General features: G+C 39.3%; 2 protein-coding genes across 4 annotated transcripts; both read right to left on the reverse strand.

Annotated features, from left to right (window-relative positions):
* Positions 1 to 72: 72 nt before the first annotated feature.
* Positions 73 to 26,463, reverse strand: LOC132787793 (protein numb). Of its 3 annotated transcripts, none has more exons than XM_060795095.1 (4): positions 14,189 to 14,340; positions 2,736 to 3,252; positions 2,356 to 2,604; positions 73 to 2,286 (listed from the first exon to the last, which is right to left on the reverse strand). In XM_060795095.1, exons 2-4 carry the CDS (start codon positions 2,814 to 2,816, stop codon positions 943 to 945), a joined length of 1,674 nt encoding a protein of 557 aa, XP_060651078.1. In that variant the 5' UTR covers positions 2,817 to 3,252; positions 14,189 to 14,340; the 3' UTR covers positions 73 to 942. The 3 variants fall into 3 exon arrangements, with proteins under 3 accessions (XP_060651078.1, XP_060651096.1, XP_060651087.1); XM_060795113.1 differs by lacking the exons at positions 2,736 to 3,252; positions 14,189 to 14,340 and adding exons at positions 17,222 to 17,249; positions 26,359 to 26,463 and having other exon boundaries at positions 74 to 2,286; XM_060795104.1 differs by lacking the exons at positions 2,736 to 3,252; positions 14,189 to 14,340 and adding exons at positions 17,222 to 17,249; positions 25,619 to 26,101 and having other exon boundaries at positions 74 to 2,286.
* Positions 26,423 to 26,886, reverse strand: LOC132787823 (small ribosomal subunit protein eS28). Its single transcript, XM_060795137.1, has 2 exons — positions 26,612 to 26,886; positions 26,423 to 26,550 (listed from the first exon to the last, which is right to left on the reverse strand). Exons 1-2 carry the CDS (start codon positions 26,739 to 26,741, stop codon positions 26,486 to 26,488), a joined length of 195 nt encoding a protein of 64 aa, XP_060651120.1. The 5' UTR covers positions 26,742 to 26,886; the 3' UTR covers positions 26,423 to 26,485.
* Positions 26,887 to 27,017: the final 131 nt, after the last annotated feature.

Genomic DNA, 27,017 nt, shown 5'->3' on the forward strand with positions numbered 1-27,017 from the left:
ATTTAGTATATATATGTGAATTATGTAAATTTGCATTGATTTATTTAGTATTTAATAGAAATGTGTTTTGAATTAACTTGAAGTTTATTTTCGTTAAATTATTATTATAATTTAAGTATAATACATTTTGTACAAATTTAAAATTAAATTAATAAAATTGATATACGTAAATAAAAAATGACCCAGAAAACATTGGTCCTAGACATCAAGTGCATCAAGTCCACTCGCGTATGATAAGTTGGGTAGTACACATATCATCAACATATACTAGTAGTGTGAATAAGAATTTAGCTTGGGATTGATCAACAAGTTGTGGAAGTCTGCATTCAAATATCTTGTAGTCATCTAAGTTATGTACATAGTATCTAAATAGTCCGAAATCATAGGGTAGGCATGTGTATACTTATTATTATTAGATACTGTAACGTAGAAGTGCACTCGTTGTTGTAGTAGAGTAATCTGTGTTGCTAAAGGTGGTCTGGCGGGTAACTCGGTAGCTTGGTCAAAATTTGGCGTGCTGCTTGTGGCAATTGGCAAGCAGTTGATACATTCAGTACGTGTGTGCAAGCAGTGCAAGTCCTATATTAATGCGTGCGCCTGTGTGAGTGAGTGGCTGTGTATGTTTGCTTAGTTAACTTGTTTCTTGTTTATGCATTATCGTTTCACATATATGTATATATTTATCTATGCATGTTCGTATGTATATATAATTCAACACTTTATGTTTGCGTTAAGTATCCGGAATCATTCTGTATATATAGTATGTAAATATATATATTTATGTAGGTATCTTTAATCTAACTATCCATCTCTGCCTTGGCCGCCCCATTATTCTAAGTTACGTTTTTCAAGTGAACCACACTTTGGACCGCCCTTTCCCTGCCCCCCATCCCACAGTCCCTCGATCCCACAGCCCGGCGTCCAGCTAAACATTGGGTTAGCCTACAGCTGCACCTGGAATGTTTGCGCTGGCGCCTTGGGCGGTGAGATAAAAGGATTCGTGCTGTGCCTGTTGCTGTTGCCGGTTCCAATTCCGGGTAGATCGGGTGACATCTTCTTAGCAGCCGCTACATTGGCCGCCCACTCGGCATCGAAAGGATCGGGATCGCCAGTTCCAGCAGCTGTGGCGCTCGCTGCCATCGTCTGGGCACGTCCCATATTGCCCAGATAACTGGGCCTCTTGGGTGCGACAGCGGGTGAGGTGCTGCGCACCACCTGACCCAACCACTGTTCGGCATTGGGCAGCTCGGAGGACTCGACCACACCCGATTCGGAACGTGTAGGCGATTGTAGAGGCGGCATGCTGGTGACACGAGGCGTCACCTGAGCGGTGGGCGTGCCACTTCCGCTGCCACTGCCACTGGCACTGTTGCTGAACGAGATTGCGGCCACCTGCTGCTGCTTCTCGGCGGCAATGATGTTCTGATTGATGCTGCGGTTGTTGTTGAAGTTCAGATCATCGCCAGCCAGCAGTGTGTCGGTCTGAGTGAGCAGTGAGAGACCCTGGCTGAGCTCCTGGCACAACTGACTAACTGTGTCGGCAGCCATGATGGCAGCCGCATCACCCGACTTGGCGGGAGACACCTCGGCAATGGGCGAGACGCTGCGCAGCGGAGTGTGCAGTGAGTGTGCATTCGGATTGCCGGCAGCAGCGGCCAGAAAGGCCTTCTGCCTATCCGCATTGGACGGAAGATCGTTGACGCGCAGCGACATCTGCCGCTTGAACGGTGACTGGCTGCCAATCGTGCTCAGTCGGAAGGAGCTCTGGCGCTCCAGCATGTTGGGCGTAGCATGTGGCCTCTCGATAGCAAACGGATTGAACGGCTTCACAGCGGCAGCAGGCGGACCGCCGCTCAATGGTGGACCATCGACGCAACGCTCATTGCTGCCCACGGTGGCAATGGCCAATCGCTCGGTGAGCGACTGCTGCCGGAACGAACCGGTGCGCGTGAAGGTCGAGTTCTTTGTGTCAAAGGTCATTGTGACGCCGCATTCCTTGTCGCGACGTTGCTTGCGCTCCAGACAAACCGCAAATGCGCATCCCACGGCATGGGACAACCTCTCGCCGGAGTCCTTGCAGGCAAGGAAGCCATGACACATCCAACGGCGCGTGGTGCCATCGCGACAAATGTAGCTGAACCCACGCTCGTGATTGCGGTCGGGCGCACAGAAGCTCACCTTCTCGATGGTCTGGTCCACGATGAGGCCCTTTGTCTCATCGTCGACAACGCGCAGTCCATCACCGCTGACATGAAGCAAACCTCTCACTGGACGACGACGGGATTGCTGGAGAAAGAAAGCGAAAGCGGATTAAAGAGGCAAGCATTAAAAAAAGAGCAATGAGCAAGTCCTTACCCTCAGCACTTTAAGGGCCTCCTCGCAGACCTGCATGCCGCGCGATTCAAAGACCTCAACGCAACCCAGATACTTGACCGAGAAGGAGCAGGTTGCCGAACGCACTGCCTCCTCATCGGCCTGCCATTGATGGGGCTTCGAGGACTCTGGCACACGATCCTTTCGGCGACGAAACGAGTCCCGAAACGAGCGTCGCAGGCGATCCATTTTCTTGGGTGACTTTTTGCTAAACCGAAACGAGGCCGATTTCTGTGGGTGGTAAACGATTATGTTAATTACATTGTTGGCAAGGACTGAGGACAAAGGAGGTCAGTAGAAGGAAAGAGAAACAAGTGCTCGGCGGCGGCGGCTTGGCGATCAACCCTCGTTCGAAAACCTACCCCATTCTTAACATCGCCGAATTTTCCGCGTGTGAAGCCGCGCTCCAGTGGTTCGTGCGTGTGTGACGATGAATTTCCCATGGCTGTGGTCTGTACGCTCTTTCACTCGCTCAGTTGTTCTATCCGGTTTGGCCCTGGCGTGAGTAAAACGCGGCCAATAACCGTTACAGTTTTAAATTGAACAGCAGAGCGTTGCCAGATGCTGCTACAGCTGACAGTTTTTATTCCTTGCGTTGCCAGATGTTCAGTGTGCTGACCAACTGCTTGCAGTTTGTTCTTGATCTTCCTTGCAACTATTATTACTTCTGATGATAGTTGCTGTTATTTTATTGTATTGTATCGTAGCCTTTATGATATTTTATTTTATTGATCGATTTATTGGCTTGTTGAGCGCGCGCAAATTGATTTGTTCATTGAATTTGAGTTATGGTTTTTGATTAAATTAATTGATGACTTGCTGCTGCTTCTGCTGCTGTTGTTGTGGATGTCGTAGTCGTTGCCTGTCTCCACATGCGATCTGCAAAGCGAGTGAGGACGGTTAGCTGGTTGTGGGGGTTGCTTCGGTGTGTTATCTAATAACAATCGGGCAACCGTTTGACGTTTCTGATATGCAACACGCACTCGTTCTCACACTTACACTATACTCAAAAAACACACTCATTGATTACCATTCGAATGAGTCAGCTCAGCGACTAGGCCCTCTTATCGGGAAGTTACGCCCCCAACACACTAACACTCTAGACTAACCCAAATTCTTTATCGAAATCAATCCATAATTGCTGAAGATATCTCTTTAGTATTCTGATATGGAACCTAACTACTAGACAAATCTTTAGCGCTACTGTGGGCTAAGAAACCTAACTACCTTCGAGTACTTACAATCATCGACTAAGGAATATTCTCATAATTCGCTTATCGTAGCGTGTGGTCGCCTGTCTCACGTAATTGTTTACACACATTTAATTATATATATATAGTATAATTTTTTTTTATATTTTGTTTCGTACTTTTAATTTATTTATTTCTCCTGCTTAAGGTTTTTCTCATTTTTTGTTTATTTATACTTTGTGGGGCTTTTGTTTTCTTTGCGCTGCGGCGACATGCGCTGACGTTTTTGTGACTTTATCACATGCCTCATATTGCGGTAAACTTTACCCACGACTGCGGCTATATGTTCTGTGCTGTGTGTGCTTTAATTTATAAGTGACTACAATACAAGTACACCCTCAAACGCACCCTCATTCGAACCCAAGTTAGTAAGAGCAACAATCAGTCTGGGTAAATGAAGCGCCTCCTTTGATCTCATTTTTACATAGTTGCAAGTTGAGCTGCGACAACCGATTTAAAAAGTAAACGATCCAAAGTCTATACTTAAAGAACAAGAACCAATCCTAAGAATCAAACCATACCTACACAATCAGAAAGTATCTCGGAATAAAAGTCCGCAAATTGTTACAATAATTATGCAGTTATCTTGAGATGGACTCTTACATATTTCTCTTAAAAAGTAAAGTAAATACTGAAATTACTACTTTAAGACCAAGTAGTAATAATTTCATAAACAAAAACGCTAAAACTTTAGCACAGTAGGAAATCTGCATTCAATTACAAACTTTAACAATCGCACTCATAAACAACTTTAATACACAGAAGAGACGTCTTATCGGACATACATTTATTATCGCCCAAAGTGTTTGCTCCCACCACTGCAGAGTGGTGCAATGCCTGATTTGTGGTTGTGATGGTGGTGGTTCAATTCCACGAAAACACCCAGTTTACACTGCAGTTTTACACGTTTCACCAAAGCTCTGACGTAGCAACGCCCATTAGCTCAGGGCCGTTAATTGACCCGGCCAACAGGCTGTTGGCTAGTTAAACCGAGTTTGTTTAGCCTGAGCACGTATACCAGACACCGCAATCTACCATATGTATTTGTCTATTGTGTTGCTTTTGAGTTTTGAGTTTTTAGTGCACTGAATCTGAGTTCAACGCCATCAACAAAACATAAAGTGAGAGAGTAAAAAGTATCTGACGAATGCGGTTGCAGTTTTAAGCTGGCCAGAATGCTTAAGCGGCTTTCTTCTTGGATTTGGTGCTTGCAACCACATAACTGTAAATATTACAAAACAGGTTTTCAACCTTTATTTACTGCTGCTGGCCATTCCGAGGTGGCTTTGGCGTTGGCGTTTGTCGCTTCTACAAGGGCATTCGACAATTTGGTTTCTACACGCGATTAGCAGGCCTGAGTGGGCCAATGCCTCTCAATTCCGTTCTCCGTTCTCCGCTGATGCTGTTTGACTGCATTTTCATTTTTGGTTAGAGAACTTTGTTTCTCTTTTTTTTTTTGGGGATAGGCGTGTCGAAAGGGTCAGTTGGCTAATCACAATTTTGTGGGTCCACAGTGTGAGATTAGGTATTGAATGCATGACTTTTCTTCTCTCCTGCAAATGTGGGTCATACACAATGTATTTCTCTTTTCGTGTGAGATAAAAATCTAACTTTTAAAAGAACTTGTTGCTTATCAATGGACACTTGAACTGAGCCATGATCATGTAATAAATCATTGCCACGATCACGATCACAGCTTTAGCTGGAACTGTAACTTCCAAAAAAAATAACATCCCAAAGCACTCCATGGGTTCCAAAAACAACACTATTTGGACAAGTCTTCAAGACAAGTTTGAGTTCAACTGTAAAATGGGAAAATCCCAAAAAATCGCATTTATCTCGCATGATTCATTGATCGAGCACACAAACCCGTTGCACGTTTTTTGAAATTGAGAAAATGCCTATTAAGTCACGCATTAAAAGTAAATATGATATCATGAGTGACAACAATTGGGCCCAAAGCATAGCAGAGCCGGGTATAGCGTACCGGAAGGGTTCATTCAACCAATAAGCCAAACACGAAACAGGTTCCATTCGACCAAGAGAAAAATCAAAATACGAATCGGATAGTGTACCGGAGTTGCACGCTCACAGTCTCAGATACAGATACACATACGGATACAGCTACAACTGGGCACCACACATGGATATTTATGTACAAATATGTACATAGTATACTAAATATTGTATTGTAGATAGAGCGACAGCGGACGTTGATAAAGCCCATGTTGACTTAATCAATTCGTAAACTCGTAATTTCTTTATATTTACCCGATTCGTTAATTAATCTGAACCCCATCAGTCGCATACAGTACGTTCATTTCCTGATATACCATATGCAAACAATGCTGGACGGAACGGGCTATTGGGGAAATCAAATCAAATCAAATGCAATCAATCAATCAGTCACAGGCAAATCAATGAGGCCATGAAGTGTGGAAATGCTATTGAAATATCGAATGGATTGCAGAGTTAATATATTGATATAACCCTTGTTAGTCTTGACTAGACATTCTGGTAATAAATTCATTACATCACAGACGAAACAGATACATTCTACGTTAAGAAAAATCATGTGGTACTGATCTATAACACTTGAAATCTATGACATAATGAAATAATTAACAATTGTAAATTAGCGTGCCAGAAAATGACAGACAGCATTAAACAATTGACCCTAACATGAGTTCGTCGAAGTCCAGTCATTGACACCAAACTTGAAGCTAATACAGAATATACACTGTGTCAATGGAATCCTTCTTCATTCAGCATATAATATTACTAATTTACTTGCTAATTATGTTCTGCAAATATGCCAAATAATTGAGAAAGATTTCGTATTGTTCGAGCAACTATTGTAGAGCGTATCTGATATTCGAACACTCATTTTTGTTATTACATAACTGGCACCCACCAAGCTGCCTACTGATGGAGAGTGTAATTAATGTCATGCCCCCAAAAGGCCAACGACACTTGTTGCACATTTTTGACCCGCTCATCGGCCCAGGCCCCACAATTGACTACTGACCAGATCTGCGTCTGTCCAGCTGTAATCAGAATGATGACCCTCATCGCTGATGCGGTTGGTTGACCAGAAATGAGTAGATATTCCCAGCTGGTTAAAACCAAACAGATGCTTTATAGAAAAGAGACTATATTGTGCATGTGGGATTAATTTAAGCTTTGTCTTGCTTGGGATGGATGTTAGTTCGTGAATATAAAGAGAAATCTTCGAATCTGAATCCTTATCTATACAAATCCATTTTATCTTAGACTTAGAATGTCACAGTGGATGCATTTCTGGTTGCATTCGACGAGTTCACACGCTTTGTTGAGCTGTCCAAAGTTTAGTAAAAAGGATACACATTTTATGGCTTCCTTTTTTTCCGTTCTCTTTTCCTTTTTATGCTCATTCTCATTCTCATTCTCATTCTCGTGTGTGTATGTCGGCTCTTCGACGTAGTACTTAATATGCAATTATAATTATGCCGCCCTGCGCTTTGTCTGACGCCTGAGGAGGGGTATGCGGTGTGAAGCCTATCAACCACCACATCCTCGTCGTCCTTTTGGATGAGGCAGGCGATCAGAAGGAGGGTTGCTGCTTCGTCGTAGTCACAGCGAAGGAATTTATAATTTTTTATCGCTCGCTGTGTCGGTGGTCGTGGGAATTTTTATAAAAAATGAATATCAAATAAATGCTGCATGTATAGCATATTGCATATAGCGACAGCTTAGCGGAGTTTAGCTAAGTAATTAAGTGTGTGTGTCCCCAGAATTAATGGCCTCAATTAGTTTACAAGCTCCATAAAGGAAAAGGTCAACAGCAGAAACTAAAGCCATTTGGCAAGATGTCCAAGGCAAAAAGAAAGAGGCTGCTCCCAAGTTCACTGCGTTCTTTGTGTTAAACATAATATACCTAATGTATGAAAGAATTTAACATTTAAGCAATTCAATGAACTTAAAATTTCTTTTTCTTAAATTTCGATACAGAATTCATTTCAACAATTCAAAAAAACTTCACAAAGATCTGTTCACAGCATGCGAATAATTTTTGTTCATTCTCTCGAAAATGTCTTCATCTTAAGAACTGAGCAAGGGTAGATTCCCAAATACTTTACAGACAATCACAATTTTCGCAAATTCCTCAACTCCGTGGGATTCGCATCATCTAACCAAGGATGAGAGATTCGAGAGGAGTCACAAGCATAGATAAAAATTCACACGCCGGCCCAGAAAAGCACCCTTAACTATTGAGGAAGTTTTGGCCAAGGGTAGGGGTAGGGAATACTGGGTAGGGGGCAGAGGGTTGGCATTCCTATGCACCCATTGCAGTCTAGGGGTAGCAGAGGAAGGGGCAGAATTGCATTGCAGCATTCTCTGCTATTGAAGTGCGTAATTATTAGCTGTCAATTGGGCGTTGATATGGCCAGCATGCAGTTTACCTGGATGGAACTGTAGCATTGCAGCAATGAGGACACGAACTGAGTGCTGTGAGAAAATTAATTCTTTGCTTCTTTCGATTGCATGCAAAGAGATGACCATCAGCAGCTGTCGATGATTCTTATTTCCCATGCGAATTTATAATAAAACAAAAGATGTCAAGACCGTGCTATGGGAATTCTTAAGCTTCACTTTAAAACTTTAAAATCTTCTCTTACTTTGAAGATTTTCAGTTAGTTCTAATCTTTTTAAAATATTATCTCCAATATCCTTATCACATTATTTTTCTTGTTGTTTCCATTGATCAGTTTGAAATAATATTAACTCTGTTTACAGATATTTGGTTGCCTTTCCCATATCCTTTAACGAAATATTCAAAGGAAACCTCAAAAACGAAACACGAAACACTTGAGAGCAGTTCAGAAAAGCAAACGGAAGTTAAAGAAGACGACGAAAAAACACAAAAGGCCATATAAGATACTCGTATACCCATTTAAGCACACTCTTGGGCAATTTCTTAAGTACATATACAACATATCCTGCATGCACATAGAGGGAACTCGAGAATTGCTCCAGTTGAGCATACTCGACTGCAAGACACGTATACTGCATTTGAATAAAGTATTGTTTTTATATAGTGAAATCAAAATATTCCGTATGCTGCGAATACTTTCTTCGACTTTATTATATATTGATTTAACACATATGTAAGATTTTTCAGCACAGCATACCCATTGTTTTTCATATCTGCCGCACAGGGTATAAGAAAACAAAAGAAACGAAAACATTCGGCGGCCATTTAGAATTGGTGGCATCTGCCACTGCTCTGAGGCTGGATCCTGAGGCACGCTCTGATAATAACGCTGCTGACATATGTTTGCTGCACGTGGTACGAGGCTGAGGTTCCACTTGGAATCAAGCACCAGCCACATGTTTTCTGTGGGCCCTTGTGAGTCATTTGATTTGCCTTTGGCACGTCTGCAGGTAGACAAGCAGAAGTCCTCACTTCGAAAAGGATCTGCAGCTGCTGCTACTGCATCTGCATTTGTATTTGTATCTGTATCCGTATCTTTGTATGTATCTGTATCTGCATCTGTTTTGTTCTGGTTTTTGCTAAACTCGAATTAAAGTTGTTAAGCCAGCTTGTGGCATTAGCTTCGATATAGCGTTGAGTACCTGTGCTTTGCATTCCTAACGCAAATGTTATTATGACTCAGTGGACACTCACTCACACTCCCAGTTTGCAACCTGTTTCCATTCAACATTCAACTCGTTCGGAATATTTCCAACACTGAGCACATCATCATAATTTATTCCAGACAAGAAATTATAGATGCAAACAGTCAAATCAGTCAACCGCTCGAATCTACCTAGAAATTCATAATTCATATGCGATAAGGGCAACCAAACTCGACAGGTTGCAGGCAGAATTACGAGTGTATAGAGTGAATGTAAATATTAACCACATACTACACGTTCTTGGAGAATTCCCCGGAATCGATAAGCAATCATATGCAAAAGAATTTGGAAAGTCGAAAAGCAAAAACGCAAAATACCTATGTAAGGAGTGCTGATTATGCAAAAGTCTTAAAAGACTATATAATCTTGACGTAACTTTCTCTAAACGTTTAAAAATGCGCAAATTACCATTTCATTTTTGTATATTTTACTTTTATCTCCGCTTTCCATAATAAAGCGAAAACTAAAAGTAGCAAATTGAGTAATAATATTACTCGCATGTATGTATGTGAAGTTCAATCATAGAAATATATTTTTCAGAAAAGTTACATTCACAATTACGCAAGTGAAGTTCGCATCAGCAATGCCATGTAGTCCAAAATCTAAATATTATTTTTAGTTCTCCATTTCGCTGAGCTTGTCAGATTTCAAGAACTACGACAAAAGTGCGATAAATGTAACCAGAGTAATCCACAAATTACGTATGAGAACACATATAAATATTTTGCGCTGACATAGACAAACAGAGTTGTCGCCAGTAAAAAGCGACTTTATCTTTATCTGGAATATCAAACAGAAATACTTAACTTTTAAATATTGTTCTTCCTCATTCTGATAAGACATTCGCAAATAAATTCGTTTATATAAAGCACTCACAAGCTCCCAAAAGATCTACAGTTGACAATGTTAAACAAAGAGTAGCATATCTTTGGAATACTTTTAGCAGATACTCTTTCCGGGAGTGCGATTCTCTTGGCCAACGAAGCTTGACAATTTCTACTAACATTTTAGTGGCTCCATTCTCTGCTCTGATTGTCACTGTTAATCATGAGGGTGGCGAGGGGGCGGTTGATGTACGGCGGGGTGGCTTTTAGGTCCAAATCAATTTGATTGTGCGCGAGAGTGTGACAAAAGTTTTGCAGCTCGCAATTCGATGGCGATGCTCGCTTTTAGGCGCGCTAACAATTTGTTTATACGGGGCAAACAAAAGAATTCAGCTACTCCCCAACAGCCAACAGCTGTTACTACCACTTGTAGTCTAAGGCCACTTAGCCTGGCTACGACGACGACACACAAATTTGCCAAACAACTTAGTTGCCATGCTGGGGGCGAAACAGGGGCTGCGACTTGAACTGGGGCTGGGGATGGAGACTACGGAAGAAACAAACCGATCGATAAAACGGCGCGGCTTGTAAACAAAACCGAAAACTATTTACGGAAAGAAGCCCCTCAATGGGGTGTATGCGGAAAAAAACAACAAGCAAAGTTCACAATTGAACTGGCGACAGGTGTGATACACTTTCCCCTCTTTCTTTTTTTGATTAATTGCAATATTCATCAAGTCATCCAGCAATTAATCTCATCAATCAATGGCATTAAATTGGAACAATCAAATGAAATTTGATATGATTTGAACAGATCTCTCTGTTACCATCCAAAGATCCAAGAATGAACCAAACAAATGCAGAAATATTGAAATAAATGTCAAGTTTGGTTTGTTTAAACTTGAATAATCTGAACTCAATAAGGAAACTGGCAAAAATAAATCAATGAATGGGGATTCAATAATTAATTCAATTTGAAAATGGTCTGAAATATACTGATGAAATTTTAATTCAATATTATTACAGAAAAGTAAGAGAAACTTACTAAGAACTTAAATTTGTGGTAAGTTATGTAAGAGCTTTACAAAAATTAAGCTATCAAATAACAATTCAATTTGAATGAAGTCGTATTTGATGGTGTAACTTTGCGAGTAAGGAAACTTTTGCCTTTGACATTTAACGCGCATTTGCACCCCTTTAGCTATGGGCTTTAGCTATACAGTTACATTACCGCAGTCAAATTCAAGGACAACATTGCCAGAAGTGGAATTTGAGCTTGTGCAATTCGAGCAATTCGAGCGATTTGCGCAGAACTTGTTCAAAGTTAATATGAATTCATTCAAGAGAATATTTTGTAAGTTGACTTCAAATACGATCAGAATAAATAACAAAATTCTTAAATGGAAGCGTGATTAAATTTAATTCTTTATATACTAAATTCATCCTCCCAAATTTGCAAACACACTTTCCAGGTCGACGCACTATAAAAATGCAATTGGAATGCATCAAGGCATATAAAAAAACTCGATTAATTTGCGCTTAGTAATCACAGCAACATTAAGGAATTAACTTAATGACTAAACGCTTACATACACAATTAGACAAGTTTAATTTCCTGCCTAGACGATGCAATAAGAACAAGAAAACTAAACGATGATAACGTCAGGCCAAGTTAATGAGTTGGCCAATACACCAAAGAGACACCAGAACACCTAACAGACTGCAAGATACTCTTGTATCATTCTTTATGTAATGTTTAGGCAGCTACAAAGCTATAAACGACTTAAGACTCATAACTGCATCAGATAACATGTCACAAGTTGCTCTCAGATCAAGTTTGCAGCATAATAAAGACAAGAAGTTACAACATGGACAAGACCAGACCTGCACAGACCAGACGATGACAATGACGATAGCAAAGACGATGACGAAGAAGCCCAGCCGAACAAGACTCGTTCTTGGCCAGCTCCCCGTCACCATCATCATCACCATCGTGTTCGTCGTCATCAACTGCTGCGGCTCGCTAATCAACTGCATAAAAATAGAAAGGAAATTCCATGAAATTAAAGTTTTATGTATGCTTGCAACGCCAACGAACAACAACAACTTAGTCATTTACCCTGCCAAGTCCAAGTCCAAGTCGCTCTGATGTTTGTTGAACTTGTGCAGCGAAAGCCAGCAGGCAGCTGAAGCTCAAGTCGAAGTCGAAGTCGTAGTTGAAGCTTGTGAAGTCGAATGGAGCTCCTGGAGCTCAAAACAGAGACGCGACTTCAAGAATGCAGTTTGGCATAATCGAAAGGCAAGTGAGAAAAGTGGCTAACAAAAACTGAAAACTGGTTTCCACCGTCAACACCGACAACACTAGCCCCAAACAGTTTTTGCTGTCGTTTCAACATTTTGTTCTTACTTTTTGCCGTGGCTTGTTACCAGTTTTGTTGCTTGCTTTTCTTGGCTTGGAATTCTGGTGGTAAGTCTTTTTCTTTCTCATGTATTTTTCATTTGGGAGGCTGTTGGTGCCACATTCCCCAGCTGCAACTTCGTGGAGTTTGAGCATGTAACCTGCTGAGATTTATGCTCTACTCTTGGCAGCTAACAAGCTGACTTTTCAAAGGGTTTGCAGTGGTTATAAAAAAGAAGCAAACTGCCTGAAAACACTCGTGCCAAGTCTACGATTTACCCACTTTAACTTATTCATTTTGAATCTCATATAATCTACCTCAACTAGACTCTCTTGTATGCAAATTTGAATATACAATAATAGTTGCAACCTCAAATGGAGGGAATGAGAGCTCGAATTGTTAAGAAAACTCCCTTGACTCATATTTTCTCTTCAATTTATCTGCCATTTGCTTTCACTACCAAGTCACTTAATTAGTTTACTATTATTTCCTTTTCATAGACAGCTACTACTACTTTACATTAGTCATTTGCACAGAGCTCAAATGAAATGTTCACACAACGGTTTTGCATTCGCTCAGAAACTTTCTGTGTAATTTATGCAGCGCATGAAATTATTTGGTTCAAGAGCATAAATTAAATAAAAGCAGCTGAATCGACTATACTCATTAAAGATACACCTAAAGGTATACCAGACTAGACAGTGTACACTATCGGATGAATAACATCGATTGTCTTGTTTACTTTTTTTCAACGTGAAGCACATTCAAAATCAAAGCCAGGTTTTAGTCATATCCAATTTTCAATGAATCATCAGTAAAATACTACGTGAGATAAATAGATATATTATATACGTATTCGAATATATAAGTGTTACCTATCCGCTAATTGCACAAGTTGTTTTTTGACCGCGATAATTGCTCATCTCAAGTACACCGAATTGGGTTTGTTAATTAAAAGTTTTAGCTCAAGTGAGTACTTCAAAAGAGAAGCTCGAATTTTCAAATGGAATGTTCTTACTTTAATCGATACTATCAATTGGACTGCTTAAGGTTCTATGCCTTTTTAAAACTAAACCATGTCAGGAATAGTAATATATTTAAACAGTCTAGACAGCTGTCAGCTGTATTGAAACAAACAAGAAAAACACTGAAGCCATGTCTATGTTGCCAGTAAGTTAATAATGAACTCGTGTGCTTATCTACCTTTCTTTTGCTTTGCTTCCTGTTCGTTATACGAGAACTCTAAGATTTGGGTAAATCTCAGACATTCGAGGTACCCGCATGTGGAAAATAAATACTTTTTTGCATATCAGAAACATCGAAAATCTGCTTGAAGTTAATAACATTCACACCATGCAAACAACAAAATTCGTGTGCAACAAATACAGGAATTAAGACTTGTTGTATATGGTCTCAAAACCTGTACTCCAACGGCAACAACGCGAATCAAGAATCCAAGAATTGTATGCAAATTGTATGTGTATATTATTTATATATTGTTTTTGGATGCCATACGAAAACTCGTTTTCGCATTGAACGGAGTAGACTCAAGCTTTCGTGTCATCGAATAGAATGTAACTGAATTATTGAAGGTGTTGTTGCCGTTGTTATTGCTGTGACTTATTTGTTGTTTTATCTCATGACATTTTGAGGTAAGACATACCGTTTAAATATCGTATATTGGCTTGTGTATTTTTGTTGCGATCCCACTTGCACTTAATCCAGCGAAAAATCAACTTTTGTGTTTATAACTTTGGCACTCTCCAACAATTTTTTTTTTCTTTTTTTGATTAGGATTTTGCTGTTAAACTGGTTTCAGACCTTATATAACATAGACAGATATGTGTTAACGTTTATCATATGTTATATACTTTTATTATATACAATTTCTTATAATTATCATATTAAGCACTTGACAAATTCCACGGCACCGAAAACTATTGACGAAAAAAAGGCCTCGCGAATTTGGCCAACCTGAGAAACAGCATACAGCCGATCAGCCTGGTAACCCCCCTGAGTTGGTTGCAAAGAACGTTACGCGCACATTGGGACGGACGAGAACACTACATGCAGACTGACAAACTGACGCACTGACTAACTTCCAAGCTGACGGCCAGCGGGGCAACGCGTTATCCGGAGAGGTTTGTTCGAATCGACGGCTCAAATTGCTCTACTGTACTGGGCGCCGAGTCGACCGTTTCCAAACTCAACCACCGAGCGCACGACGAAAGAGCGCATAGACTGAGAGCGGAGAACGTAAGAGCCATATTGTAAGAGAGCAAACTGCCGTTGACAGCTGTTGAGCGACACTATCTGCAGCTGTGTTGTGTACGTGCGAGTAAGTTACGCTCTTGCTGCGCCTGTGTGCGTGGCTTTACTCATTGTGCCCATTGTATTATTTACTACCAACAAACAACAGCAGTTACCTCGAGCAGGAGAGCCGCTGACTCTGCCGCTGCCGCTGCCAGTGGCAGAGACAACGGCGACACCGATAAAATTGCGACGCGTTTTGTGCAGCTTGTAGATTTTGTTGTGTTCAGAGTTGCCAGCCAACCATTATCGGCCAGGTAAGCAGCACAGATACGCTGCTGGCGATCAATGATCTATTATCGAAAGTAGAATATATCTCAAGTAAACCCACTAAGTTAAAAAAAAAAAATTATTTAAACCATAAATAATTCAACATACATGTCCTTTGTATATTATTAATAACTTTCTGTTTTAATCCTACAGCAAAGTCGCAGGTGCTGTGGCTTTGTGGTTTGAAAATTAAGCTAAATATAAATAATATAATAATAACACTTAGATTCCAATGATGGTCAATAAGTGATTAATGTTGTTATTCATAAGTAAATAATTGATTACAAATGTTAAAATTTTAAATAAAAAACATTATTACCTAAGCTTAAATTAGAAATTTTAATCGCTTTATCGCTTATAAAAAAACTAAATTTAACTTTATCGACACTCAAAATTCCCCTTAATATATAGGAGTTCAATGAAGACATTCCCTTCATGTCCAACGCAAACTTTAATAACAAAACATTTGCATGATTGTTACCTATATACCTTCCCGAAATGAATGTAGGGTATTTAAAACCAGTTGTTGGTTCTGCAGCTGCCAGTTTTACATACATAAATATGTATGTCTGTACAAATACAGTCATAGGTCTGGGTCTACGCTTGTGACGCAGACTGGAAGTGATTGTTGGCCCAAGAGAAGTACGGACACTCAAAGAGAGTAATCAAGAGAGTAATTTAACGCCAATACCTTTGATTGCTTGTGATCGTAGTTAATCAAAATGGTTATACAATGCAATGTCAGCAACTAGAAACTGATTAAATGAATTTCCTAATCAACAAAGGAACTTATCGATTCAAATTGTTCAGTTACCCAACCCAAATTTCGTGACAATAATGTGAAATGATCGATTGATCGATTCCAACAAAACAATAAGACAAGGTCGTTGCTTGCGAACATCGAAAGAGAATGAAAGAGCGGAAAAAGAGATACTTAGATAAAACTGCGCTGGAAAGGCCGCAGCCAGCTGAAAGAGAGAGAGAGAGCGCTCTTCTCTTTGCTCTTAGCATTGGAACGTGCGAAAAATTGCAATGCAGCAAACTCGCAGATACAATGTTGGTGTGTACTGTCGTATCTACAGAGATAGACCAGGTAGAAACGCAGGTAAGCAAAAAGATTGGACGAAATCGTTAAAACTAACCAGAGCATCGGTTGACGATTAGAGAAGCTAAAAGCAATAAAACTTAAATACTAAGAATACTTAAGACAAGCCCGCTTTCTTCCTCTTTGCTCGCCAGAAACAGACAGAAACAGAAACAGAAATAGAAAACCGAAGACGCACCCACCTACAGTCCGAAAGGTTTGTTGTCTTCTATAATTATCAGCAAAACCGTTAGGCGAATGCCACAGCCAAGTTAATTTCTACGTTTGCAATTTGCGTAAAAGCCAAAGAGCTGAACCAGTAAAAAAAGAGTGAGAATCCAACGTGCCAAAGCAAACTAACATACAATTGCATTGCTGTGCACAGTCGTTTAGATACCAGTCTCCACTCACAGTCACATCCACATCCACAGACAAATGAGTATTGGAATTGTGTGACCTCCTCCCGAGAAGCAAAGCAATTCCATATCCATATCCCCTTCCACATTTAGAGAAATGCCAACGGATAGACAATAGATAAGCGCCTCTCTGACAGTGCCACAAAGTCGTGCTTTGTAGATTGGGGATTTGAGGGGATTTGCAATGGGGCCACAAGCTGAGAAATCAATGTCGACGGACGGCCAGACAAAAGCCACATGTTGAACTAATCAGAAATTCAATCAAAACGCGCCATCAGATGAAACAAACCAAACAATATTAAAACCATTATAGCTCTACCACTGAGTCATCGTGGTGTAAACGCAATTAGCAGTCTTATCTAGTTATTGAATAACACATTTTGTATGTAGGCTCGATCATTTTGCTGCTTACAGAACTTAAGAAATTCCAATACCTAGTCACTTTTTTTTAAATCTGAAAAGTCATTAAAGTATATAAATATATTTCCATTTGTCATCGTGAAGCAGCGTTGCAGCAAGTCTGTTATATATATTTTTTTGTTTAACCAAGCACTTGTTTCTCGTTTTAAGGGGATTGAAGAAAGGGGATTTAAAGTTGTATCAAACTTAAACTTACCTTAAATTTCAAACTTGATCGTTGTGTTCTGAAAAGAGAGAATAAAAATTCCTTTTTAGATCAGCTGCTTAAAAGTCAGTTAAAGAATTCAAAATGTTTACAATTCGAGCTGGCAATGCCAAGCCGAGTAGCAAGTGCTCTTAACCAGAACTTAAGAGAACGCTATCGGCAATGTCAGCGACATTGGCGACGGGCTAAAAGCGCGGCAATTACAACAGCAAATAACAAAAAGTTCTCACAGTCATTAGGGTCATGTCGCATCGTAGGTCTCGTGTTCACAATTATTTGCTTGCTACAAGTCCAAAGTATGTTCTAAGATTTAAGAGGCGAGTGAGGCATGCAGCTGGCTGGCTGGTTGCTGGCTCATGTGCCTTATGGGGCATATGGGCGGGCGGCTTGAGTGGTTCTTGAGACGCCGGCAATCTGTGCTTGTGTGTATGCGTGTGTGTGAGCGGGTTGGCCACAAAGCTTGAGTGGCTTTTGAGCCATGTGACTCGTTAACCAAAAGCTTTTATTTGTCTAGTTTAAGCTTGGCTTTTCAATGGGGTTCAACAAACTTTGCCAATGGATGTTCAAGCAATAAATTTCTATGCCCAACAAGACAATTAGACTATTAAACCATTTTAAAATTCATTTTGGAGATTTTGTGTGCAACAGGTTTTGTACTACATATTGTATTTATGGATTGCCTAATAGACAAGATTATTATAAGATTAAACCATGGCGAATGGTAGTTTCCTTATAATTCAAACTGGTTTCGCTCTCAAGTTTTTACACAAAGTTCTCATTTCGGGGAAACAGGTGAGAGTCAAAGATCTTCCTCACATTCTAAGGTCATTTGTACAAAATATCTTTAATACGTTTGAAATAGTAATTCACACGAATTTAAAATAGCTCAACTGCAAAATATTGTTTCTTGCCAATTTCTTCCCCTCGCAGAGCTATAGTTTTTTATAGGGGTTAATCCAATAGGCAACTGCAACTAGTTCACATTTCACACCCATTACCCATAGATTCAATTAGCTAAGGGTTGCAGTAATCCGCCCTTCAACAGCAACAACGTATTTGCAAGCAAATAAAAAACTTTCTGGGCGAGTGAAAATTTCAAGTGTCTGCGCCCGACGCAGATGCAATTAAAAACCATTTAGCACAGTTCAAAGGCATTAATAGAAAGATTGCTCTAAAAAAAGAATAATAACTAATGAATGCTTTCATAGTGGTGACCGGCATTATCTGATATTTAATTGAAGGAGTGCGACAAGGGGCGTGTGAACGAACAGGCGTTACGATTTAATTGTTTTCTAATCCCGAATAAGGGATTAACTATATCAAGACTAGATGACAAACCTTCAACTTGAATGGAATGAGAATGAAGTGAAGAATACTTTGAAAACATTTCATTTTCATCTAATGATGCAGTAAATATTCAAAACAATCGGTGAAATAACCCACGGCCTTTAAAATTCGAATTATCATTAGCGAAAATTGCTTGAATAGTAATTATCTTTTGATTTTACATCAATTTAAACAAGAAAGCATTGAAAAAGTAAGAGAACTTTCACCAAACCCAAGAGTTGTGGGAAAAAAGAAAGGCACAATTTTGGTTTAACAAGAGCTTGCATTTTTTAAAAAAGTTTCCGAAAAAATATTTAATTACTTGTGGAAATTTTATAATCATTGTTAAACAAAACACATTCTCTAGGAATCTTTTGATATTTTCTTAAAGAATGTTTCACAACACAACAAAGTTTTAAGCATACTTTTAGGCTGCATCAAAATTGCCCGATTGAGTTAAGGACTTGAAAGAGAACTTTCTTTGACATTCTGTGATTTACGAATTTTTTTTTATTACCAGTATGGTATCAAATATGAATTATTTCAATAAAAAATAAAAAAAAATTAAAATAAATGAGAATTACATACATATATTCAAGCAGAAGAACACTCTAGCTAAAAATAAGCTATTTTCTCAGTTTTAAGATAAATACAAATGGGTTTAGTATAGGTTTACAACCGCTATAAGAAATTGCTCTTAGTCTATAATATTCTCTGGACTCTCCATTATCGATGTTATCAACATTTAAGAACGCAATTTGCTGTCACAACACCAATTTGTCTGTGTCGACAACAGCGTGTAAAATGCGTAAATGCAATTTCATTTTACTGAATTTCTTCATCGCCAACTTCAACTTAGTTTGCGACGCCGTCCACCTTCCATCTCCCCCTGTATGCCCTTTCACCTAAGCATCCAACTGAATTGCCTGGCAGCAGATTGTACTCAGAGTGGATCTGTTGTTCGTCGCAGCTGCTGTGGGCTGCCGTGGAGGCCTCTCGACCACTTGGCTGTGGCTTGATTGTGGATGCGAAGTCATGTGCTGGCAATTGGAAATGATGCTGTCGCCCACCTCCAGAGTACTGAAATGGAACGTGCCCCAACTCGGTTGTGTTGTGTGTGGGTTGATGCTAAAATTGCATTAATGCAATTCTTTTACTCTTTCGTTCGCCAATTCCCCCAACTGGTGAGCAATAAATGTGCCAGGCAAATGTCAAATGCTCTGCACAACATCTGCGTGCGTTCTTTACGAGAGGCGCAAACCACGCGCCACAAAGTGTGTCTGCTGCATGGAGATGTAGCACAAGTAGCAGTTGATCTTCTCAGAAGCAACGCATTACTTAACATTTAAGACTGTATTCAAGAAGCGTTTGTTATATTTTCGATTTGTGTAAGCAAATTTAAAATACTTTCGACTCTACTAATATATAATATATAGTAAGTATATATACTAAAAAGGGATAAATAGTGTACAGTATGTATATATACTGAAAAGGGTATATTGACCTTAAGGTAAAGATTCCTTGCTCACTTATCATATTTGGGTAAAAGCATTTTAATAGCATTGCATCAACTTAATTATATTTCAATTATTTACACTCAACTGTGCTCGACATCAGTTTTTAATCAATTTTGTAATTAGTTTTTTAATCAGGAACCTTTCGCGCGTTTTTTGCTGTGCTTTTCCGCGATGCTTCTTGCATTAATGCCATTTAATTTAATTGTTTATAAAGTTAATTAGCTTATCACTTGTTCTGCTTGCATGCGAATGCGAATCCCACTATACGATAAATTCCCACTTTGCCATTGCTGTTTATTTGCAAGCGAGACAGATACACACACACACACACACACACATGGATACATGGATCCCACTTGCAATAACGGTTGGGAAACCCACGTTAATCAATAAGCTGGAGGCGCCACAAACCAAGCCTCGAGGTGTGGCCACATTGATTGGCTCCACTTTTTTTTCGGTGTTCGGTGTTTGGTGTTTGGTGTTTGGTGTTATGCCACCAGATTAATGATGGCCATAAAAGTGCCGAAACTTGTTGGCCCAACCAAGGCACCCACTATTCTACAGTGTTGCAGCTTCAGGCTGGCTTCTAACTGAAATTCTGAAGTTTGCTTCTACGAGCCAATAAGCCAACTTGCTCGCTCATTCGACCTTCGTCTGCTGCTGCTCCAAGCAAAAGTTATTTCCTTTGCCAACGCATAGAACACTGAGCTGTTGTTGTTGTTGATTTTCAATCGCACTTGAGGTGCTTCTTCCACACACCTTGAAACTACAATAATAATAACAGCCGGATGTCCATTGAATTTCTTGCTAAAAGTTGATATTTTTATTGGCCCGAAGTGTGCGTGTGTGTCTGGCAATATGCGTGTGTGTTGGTGTGCTGGTGTGTGGTTGTGCAAGCTTTCATATTTATTTCCGTTCATAAAATTGATAAATGGCAAAGGAAAAACGCTGAACGAAAAGTCGTTGATTGAACTGGCAATTTAGGTCAATAATTGGACTGACAGTAAAGTTTTCGCATAAATCGTTTAATGTTAAATTCATCTTAAGTTCAAATAAAGCAGCATATAACATAAACCAATTTCCCAATTAAATGCTTACAAGTTATTAACCATTCCAAAGAAAAGGAATTTACTTTAAATGTCATTGCATAACTTGTGCGATACATCGACAACCCCGAGCAACAATGTTTTCCCAGTGAAATACATTTTCGCACGCCCACGTTATGAAATCTTAGCAATTCCCACGGGAAACATCGCTGGTCACACGTGCCAATGCCGAAACTTGCCTCAGCCCCCCTCAGTCCTTTTTCTTTTTCAGCTCCTTGCGGCCTAGCCAAGAACTGTAAAAGCTGCTCTTAGCAGTTTCACTTGTACCGCGGACATAAAGAGAAGCGTCTGCCGCTGCGACGTTTAAGGATAATGCGCCACACGTCAACTTCAACTTCATTCTGCAGTTATTGTCCAAGTCTTGGGGTTGTTAGGTCTGTATGAACCCGCCAGGGCGGGGGGTTGGCTCACGCCGGAGACGGAAATCATGCAAAAACGTGGCGGGCACGAGTCGAGCTACACAAATGAGACAATCTAACGCGTCGTCACGTCTGCTTGTGACAGTTCCCAAGTTCTCATTGCAGTTTCCTAATTGTGAGTTAAACTGGTTCCCATTGAAAGTACGTGTCGAAAGTTTGTGGATAAATCGAGCAAACCGCTGTGCCACCCCATCGATTCAACCAGGTCGCTAACTGTCATATTAATTGTCCATAACGTAAACAGTAAAAAACACCAGCAACCACCAAATAACTCTCACCGTGTTCCGTCGAAAACCGCAATAACTGCCAGATTTGCGGGGGGTTGAAAGCCTGATAAGCATATCGATTCAAAGCTAAGCGCATTCAGGTTCTCAGCTGTGGCAAAAGTTAACAAACTGCCATTTGAACTAAGCCTATTGACCAAACTGACAATTCTGCCAAAAACCCATTGAAATGTTCGTCACCTTCACGCTTCGCTAGATTCGGATTTCGGTCGCAAAGGATAAGAACTCCAGACTGTGCTAAATATATGTAGATATATATGAGAAATGTTTTAAGCACTTGTTTTGTGTCTAACTAAACCAATTTCAACAACGAAAGGTCAGTTATTTAAGAAGAGCTTAAACGCACTCAAATATGAAACAATATGTGCATTCTAAACAAAAATTGGTTACAAATAAAGTAAAAAACAAATAAAATATTAAATTAGTTTCTAGTAAGAATATAACTCAATTTACAATGTAATACTTGTTTGAAGTAGTATACAAATAATGTTTCAGACTCTCTTAAGAATTGAGAAGAATATAATCAGCTACAACAGTGCTCTTTTATTTATAAACTGAATTAGGACAAATCAAATATAATTACCACAACAAGCTCAACATACCATTCAAGCATCTTAGCTATTAAAGCACCGACACGCCTTCAGCGGCATCTTTGCCATTCATTCAGAAATAATGCAATTGACTGGCAAATATAATTACCACTGTTAATTGCTAATGATCGGGCATGCAGCACCCCCAATGGACGAGTATAGTCAAATTAAAGGTAACTCTTCATGCGCCAATAAAAGTTATGCACACTTTAAGCGTGTCAACGCCGCATCCGCATTGACAGAATCCCCACGATATTCTACATATCTATGTGTGTGTGTGTGTGTGTGTGTGTGGGGATCTGGGAGTGTTCAGAACGAACCGAGGAAGGGAGGTTTGCGGATGCCGTCGTTGTTAGTGCTGTCGTGCTTGGCTGCTCATTTATGACCATAGAGCACAGCGGCAGTAAGTGAATGTATCTCAAAGATATACACACGCAATGCAAAGACCCAGAATGCAATACAACTTTAAGTCAACGAAGTCACTTCTGTCGTCGTTTGATGCTTCAGTGAACGTCCGAGCCGAGCCGCCTTTTTACCTACTGGAAGTTCAACGTGCTACTCGACTGCGGGAAAAAAAGAATGGACTGTGATTTTTAGTGCAATATCTGCCCAAAGGTAGAAAGCAATAGCTGGGGTTAATTTGGTCATGCTTGAAGTGCACCTAATTAAGACAACTAACTAACAAAGTTGACTTTGCTATCATGTAGTAACCACTGCCAAGTAAAACAAGCTTCTGGGGTCGACTTTTTACATTGGCCGTGGATACGATTGGAGAATGTAACTATGCGTTTACAAATGGATATGGAAAATATGGAATTTACGATTCTTTCAATAGGCTTTCAATATACAGGAAGACAAAAAAAAGTTCGCATAATAAGCAGAGTTTACATTGCCTTCAAAGCTTGGAAGCAGAATATGATTTATGTATTTGTGATAAGGAATCAAAGAACCCACAAAGTGCTTGAGCCTTTCAATATACCACATAGATTATTATGAACCTATAAGTTATCGAAGCATTTGACTTTTGCCGGGAAATAGTTATAAATGGCATTGGCAAAGCCATCGTTGATTCATTTGTCGCTGGTAACACATAAAATATAAAAATAACAACTTCAAAGAATATAAAAACAATAAGGAAATATGGTTTCTTTTTCTATGCAACTTCCATTCAAATCGTTGGGTCGGCACTTTATCCACCCTACAGATGATGCCATACACAAAACACGCTCACCCTCTCAATCTCATAATTAGTCATAGCTACAGACGCCCGCAACAATTTGCCATTTTTTAATTCTATTTGACATTTAATTTATTGTAGTTGGCATGCAAAACGTTTAAGCTGATCCCAGTGCCGAGCCACTGAACCAGACAGACAGCCCCTGACTACGACCCCAATCCCCTCTTTTCACTATCTATAAAGTAGTTGAAGGCAGAATATAGCACTTGCCCTGAAACTGTTGAAAGATGATAACTTCAGTGAAAAGTACAAATAGTGTAGAATAATTGTGTTGATATATAGATGATGCTTCGTTAAATCGCTCAATTTATCATTTTTACGATGCCTGCTGCAAATAAACTTAATTTTCCGTGAAGAAATTCTTTCGTTGTTTTATTTTGATTTGTTCAAGTGTCTCCTCAATTTATGAAATGAACGTTTTCAGCTTAATTGGGCTATACGGCTTTAGCATGAACCAAATTCAGCAACGATCTCTATCTGTCATTTCATTAATTGCTCTTAAGTTTTCAAGCGCATTAATTAGCAGATTTTTCATTGTTTTTTTTTCGAAAATATACATATACAATTTATTGTCGATACGTCAAATTAACATGTGTGTGCAAATCGATATCCATGCATTATTTATCATTTATCGACACTAAGGTCATTGTATTTGAGCAGGTTTTAAGACCCAATAAACAACAACTGTCAAGTTGTTTAATTCCTTACTCATGTAATCAGAGCATTGCGTTAGCAACCGCAAATTCCGTATCGTACAATAGGCAGCTGATATCGATATTACCTATTACCGGCAAATAATACAACATATAATATCCTAATTTATATTGTTACAAATAGTTTGGCACACATTGCAAATAGACAGAATCACAACATCTGGAAAGTTTCTCAGTCTGAAATCTAAAACAAACTACTGTTTATGGAAACTTCTCACACCAAAAACACCATGGTTAAATAACATTCCGTAACTTTCTTCCAAAAAAAATTACAGCACATAAACTAGTTTAACTGTATAAATTAATACATATACATATATAACTCCAAAGCATTTCTAATGAATAATAATATAATGAGGAATAAATGCAATTCATATTTTAAAAACAAAAACAAAGATTATATCATTAGAAATATGTCTGGCAGAATTCAGTTCAACGTTTAGAGATATAATTAAAAAAAGTACTACTTTAAAATCACCACTCAATGAAAATACGATAGTATCTATATTATTTCAATATGCACAATAACTATATATTTGAAATATCTATCGACAAAACCAAATATATTCAACATTTTTTTTAAATACACTATGCGAATTAGAATATCCCCAAGCATAGACAGAGTGTCGAAGGTCAGCAAACAACAACAAGGAAATCCCAACGAAACGCAGCGAATATGCAGGGGATGCAAACGACAAAGTAAACGAGCGACAATCTCGACCATATGGTACACACATACAAGAGCGCACACACACATACACACTCAGTGGGGCCGTTGCCTTGGCAATGTGACAGAAAGCAAATGCAGAAAAACGCCTGTCAAAAGGTAAGGCAAGCAAAAGAACGGGAGTAACATTGAAGTTCTAGTTTTTGTTGTTGTCGTCGTTGATGAAACATGCAGATGCATACATACATACATATATCCATAGATATATAGAATACATACATATTCATACGAAATCAGCACAAATAAGAGCGCCAACGCAGCTCGCTGCAAATAAAAATCAATATTACGGCGTTTTTTGGCTGCCCCATTGTTGCTGTTGTCGTGTGCTACCAAAATGTGTCAGAAAGGGGAGCAGACCAAATTGGAGCAGAGCGTTTTGCGTGTGAACCCTACACACATACATATTCATATATACATATATAAGTGAATGTATGACTAAAAATAATTAGCGGCCTGAGCGACAACTCACCTGTTTTGGCTAGGTTTTTAGCTTGTTTGCGGCTGCTTTCAAGCTTGACTTCGCTCCGTGTAGATTTTGTTTTTTGTTTCAACGAATTTTGGAGTTGAAGTTCAGACTCAAAAAATAAAAGCTTTAAATAAATTTTAGTGATTGTTGCAAGTGTGCGTGTGTACAAATACACAGATGTAGCAACAACTCCAACTTCAATTCACTTGGGGCGATTACACAACGCCAAACGAAAAACTTCACGAGCCGAAACGAAGTTGAGTGCAAAAAAGAAGTAGGCAACACACACGATGAGAAAGCAGCCGTTTTATTAATTGCGTTTAGCGGTTGCCTTGCCGCTCATTAAAATAAATAAATTGTTGTTTAAATATTACTTTGGCGGAGTTTTATTGCCAAAATGTACACTAAACACAGCACCACAAGCAGCACGGGAAAACATACACACACACACAAAATCGACGTCGGCCGCCAAACGACAACGGCAACAACTGCGATACGCGAGCGCGCACCAACAACTGAACGGAGCAACAGCAAACAGAGCTAAAAACCGAAGCCGAAATGAAACGACGACGACGACGCCAACGTCTTTTGCTGGCTTTGCTGTGCTTTACGGCAAGCAGAGAGCAACAAACGCGCGCTCAGCTGAGCGCTGCTTCAGAAAGCTTTACCCAGTAGCAGCTCTTCTTCATTACTATATGTGCGTGTGTAACGGTAAAATGCTTTGTGCTGTGAATACCACTTACCTATATCAATTTTAACTTTGCGAGATTGCCAATCTCACAAAACAGCAAACGTTCTGTAAGCGCCAATTTATAAATGCATTTGAATTTTGTCAACACGGACCAAAAATATGATTTTTGAATTTAAATATTAACGACGCCAAACATTCACTTCTCCATCGGTAATTCTGATAATATCACCCAAACGTACTGGACCTTTGACAAGCATTTATATTGTAAATGAAATTAGAATTTTTGGATTATTGTAAAAACCAACCCTTGACAGCACGTAAAACTTGCGTGCGTGGAAACTTGAGCAGCTCCAAACGAACCTCGGTAAGAATTCCGCGTGCGCCGATTTTACCCAAAACCTTAATAACTCGAGCCGGTACTGAAGGAGGATCCATTTTCACAATATTTCACAAATCCGAATGAATATTTATTTATTTTCAGATCTGACTAATATTCATTAAAGTTTACTTTGTTTTTGGGAATAATTACTTAATAAATTTTGAATATATTTCCCAAAATTTATGCGGCACTTTTGCAAATAATATTTATTTCGGGCAGTGACTTATTGTTAAGTTTACTTCATTTTAGTAATGAATAAATAATTCCCTGCACAGTTTTGAATCTATTTTGTAAACATTTCACAACATTTGAATCAACTATTTTCTTACTTT

This window comes from Drosophila nasuta, chromosome 2L (genome assembly GCF_023558535.2).
Source record: "Drosophila nasuta strain 15112-1781.00 chromosome 2L, ASM2355853v1, whole genome shotgun sequence".
Lineage (NCBI taxonomy): Eukaryota > Metazoa > Arthropoda > Insecta > Diptera > Drosophilidae > Drosophila > Drosophila nasuta.

Excerpts from the sequence above, each read along its gene's own strand:
- LOC132787793 (XM_060795095.1), bottom strand. The coding sequence starts at position 2,816 with ATGGGAAATTCATCGTCACACACGCACGAACCACTGGAGCGCGGCTTC. Across the intron at positions 2,605-2,735 it reads TCGGCGATGTTAAGAATGGG|AAATCGGCCTCGTTTCGGTT; the intron begins GTAGGTTTTCGA and ends TACCACCCACAG. Across the intron at positions 2,287-2,355 it reads AGGCCCTTAAAGTGCTGAGG|CAATCCCGTCGTCGTCCAGT; the intron begins GTAAGGACTTGC and ends TTCTTTCTCCAG.
- LOC132787823 (XM_060795137.1), bottom strand. The coding sequence starts at position 26,741 with ATGGATCCTCCTTCAGTACCGGCTCGAGTTATTAAGGTTTTGGGTAAA. Across the intron at positions 26,551-26,611 it reads AGTTTTACGTGCTGTCAAGG|GTCCAGTACGTTTGGGTGAT; the intron begins GTTGGTTTTTAC and ends TGCTTGTCAAAG.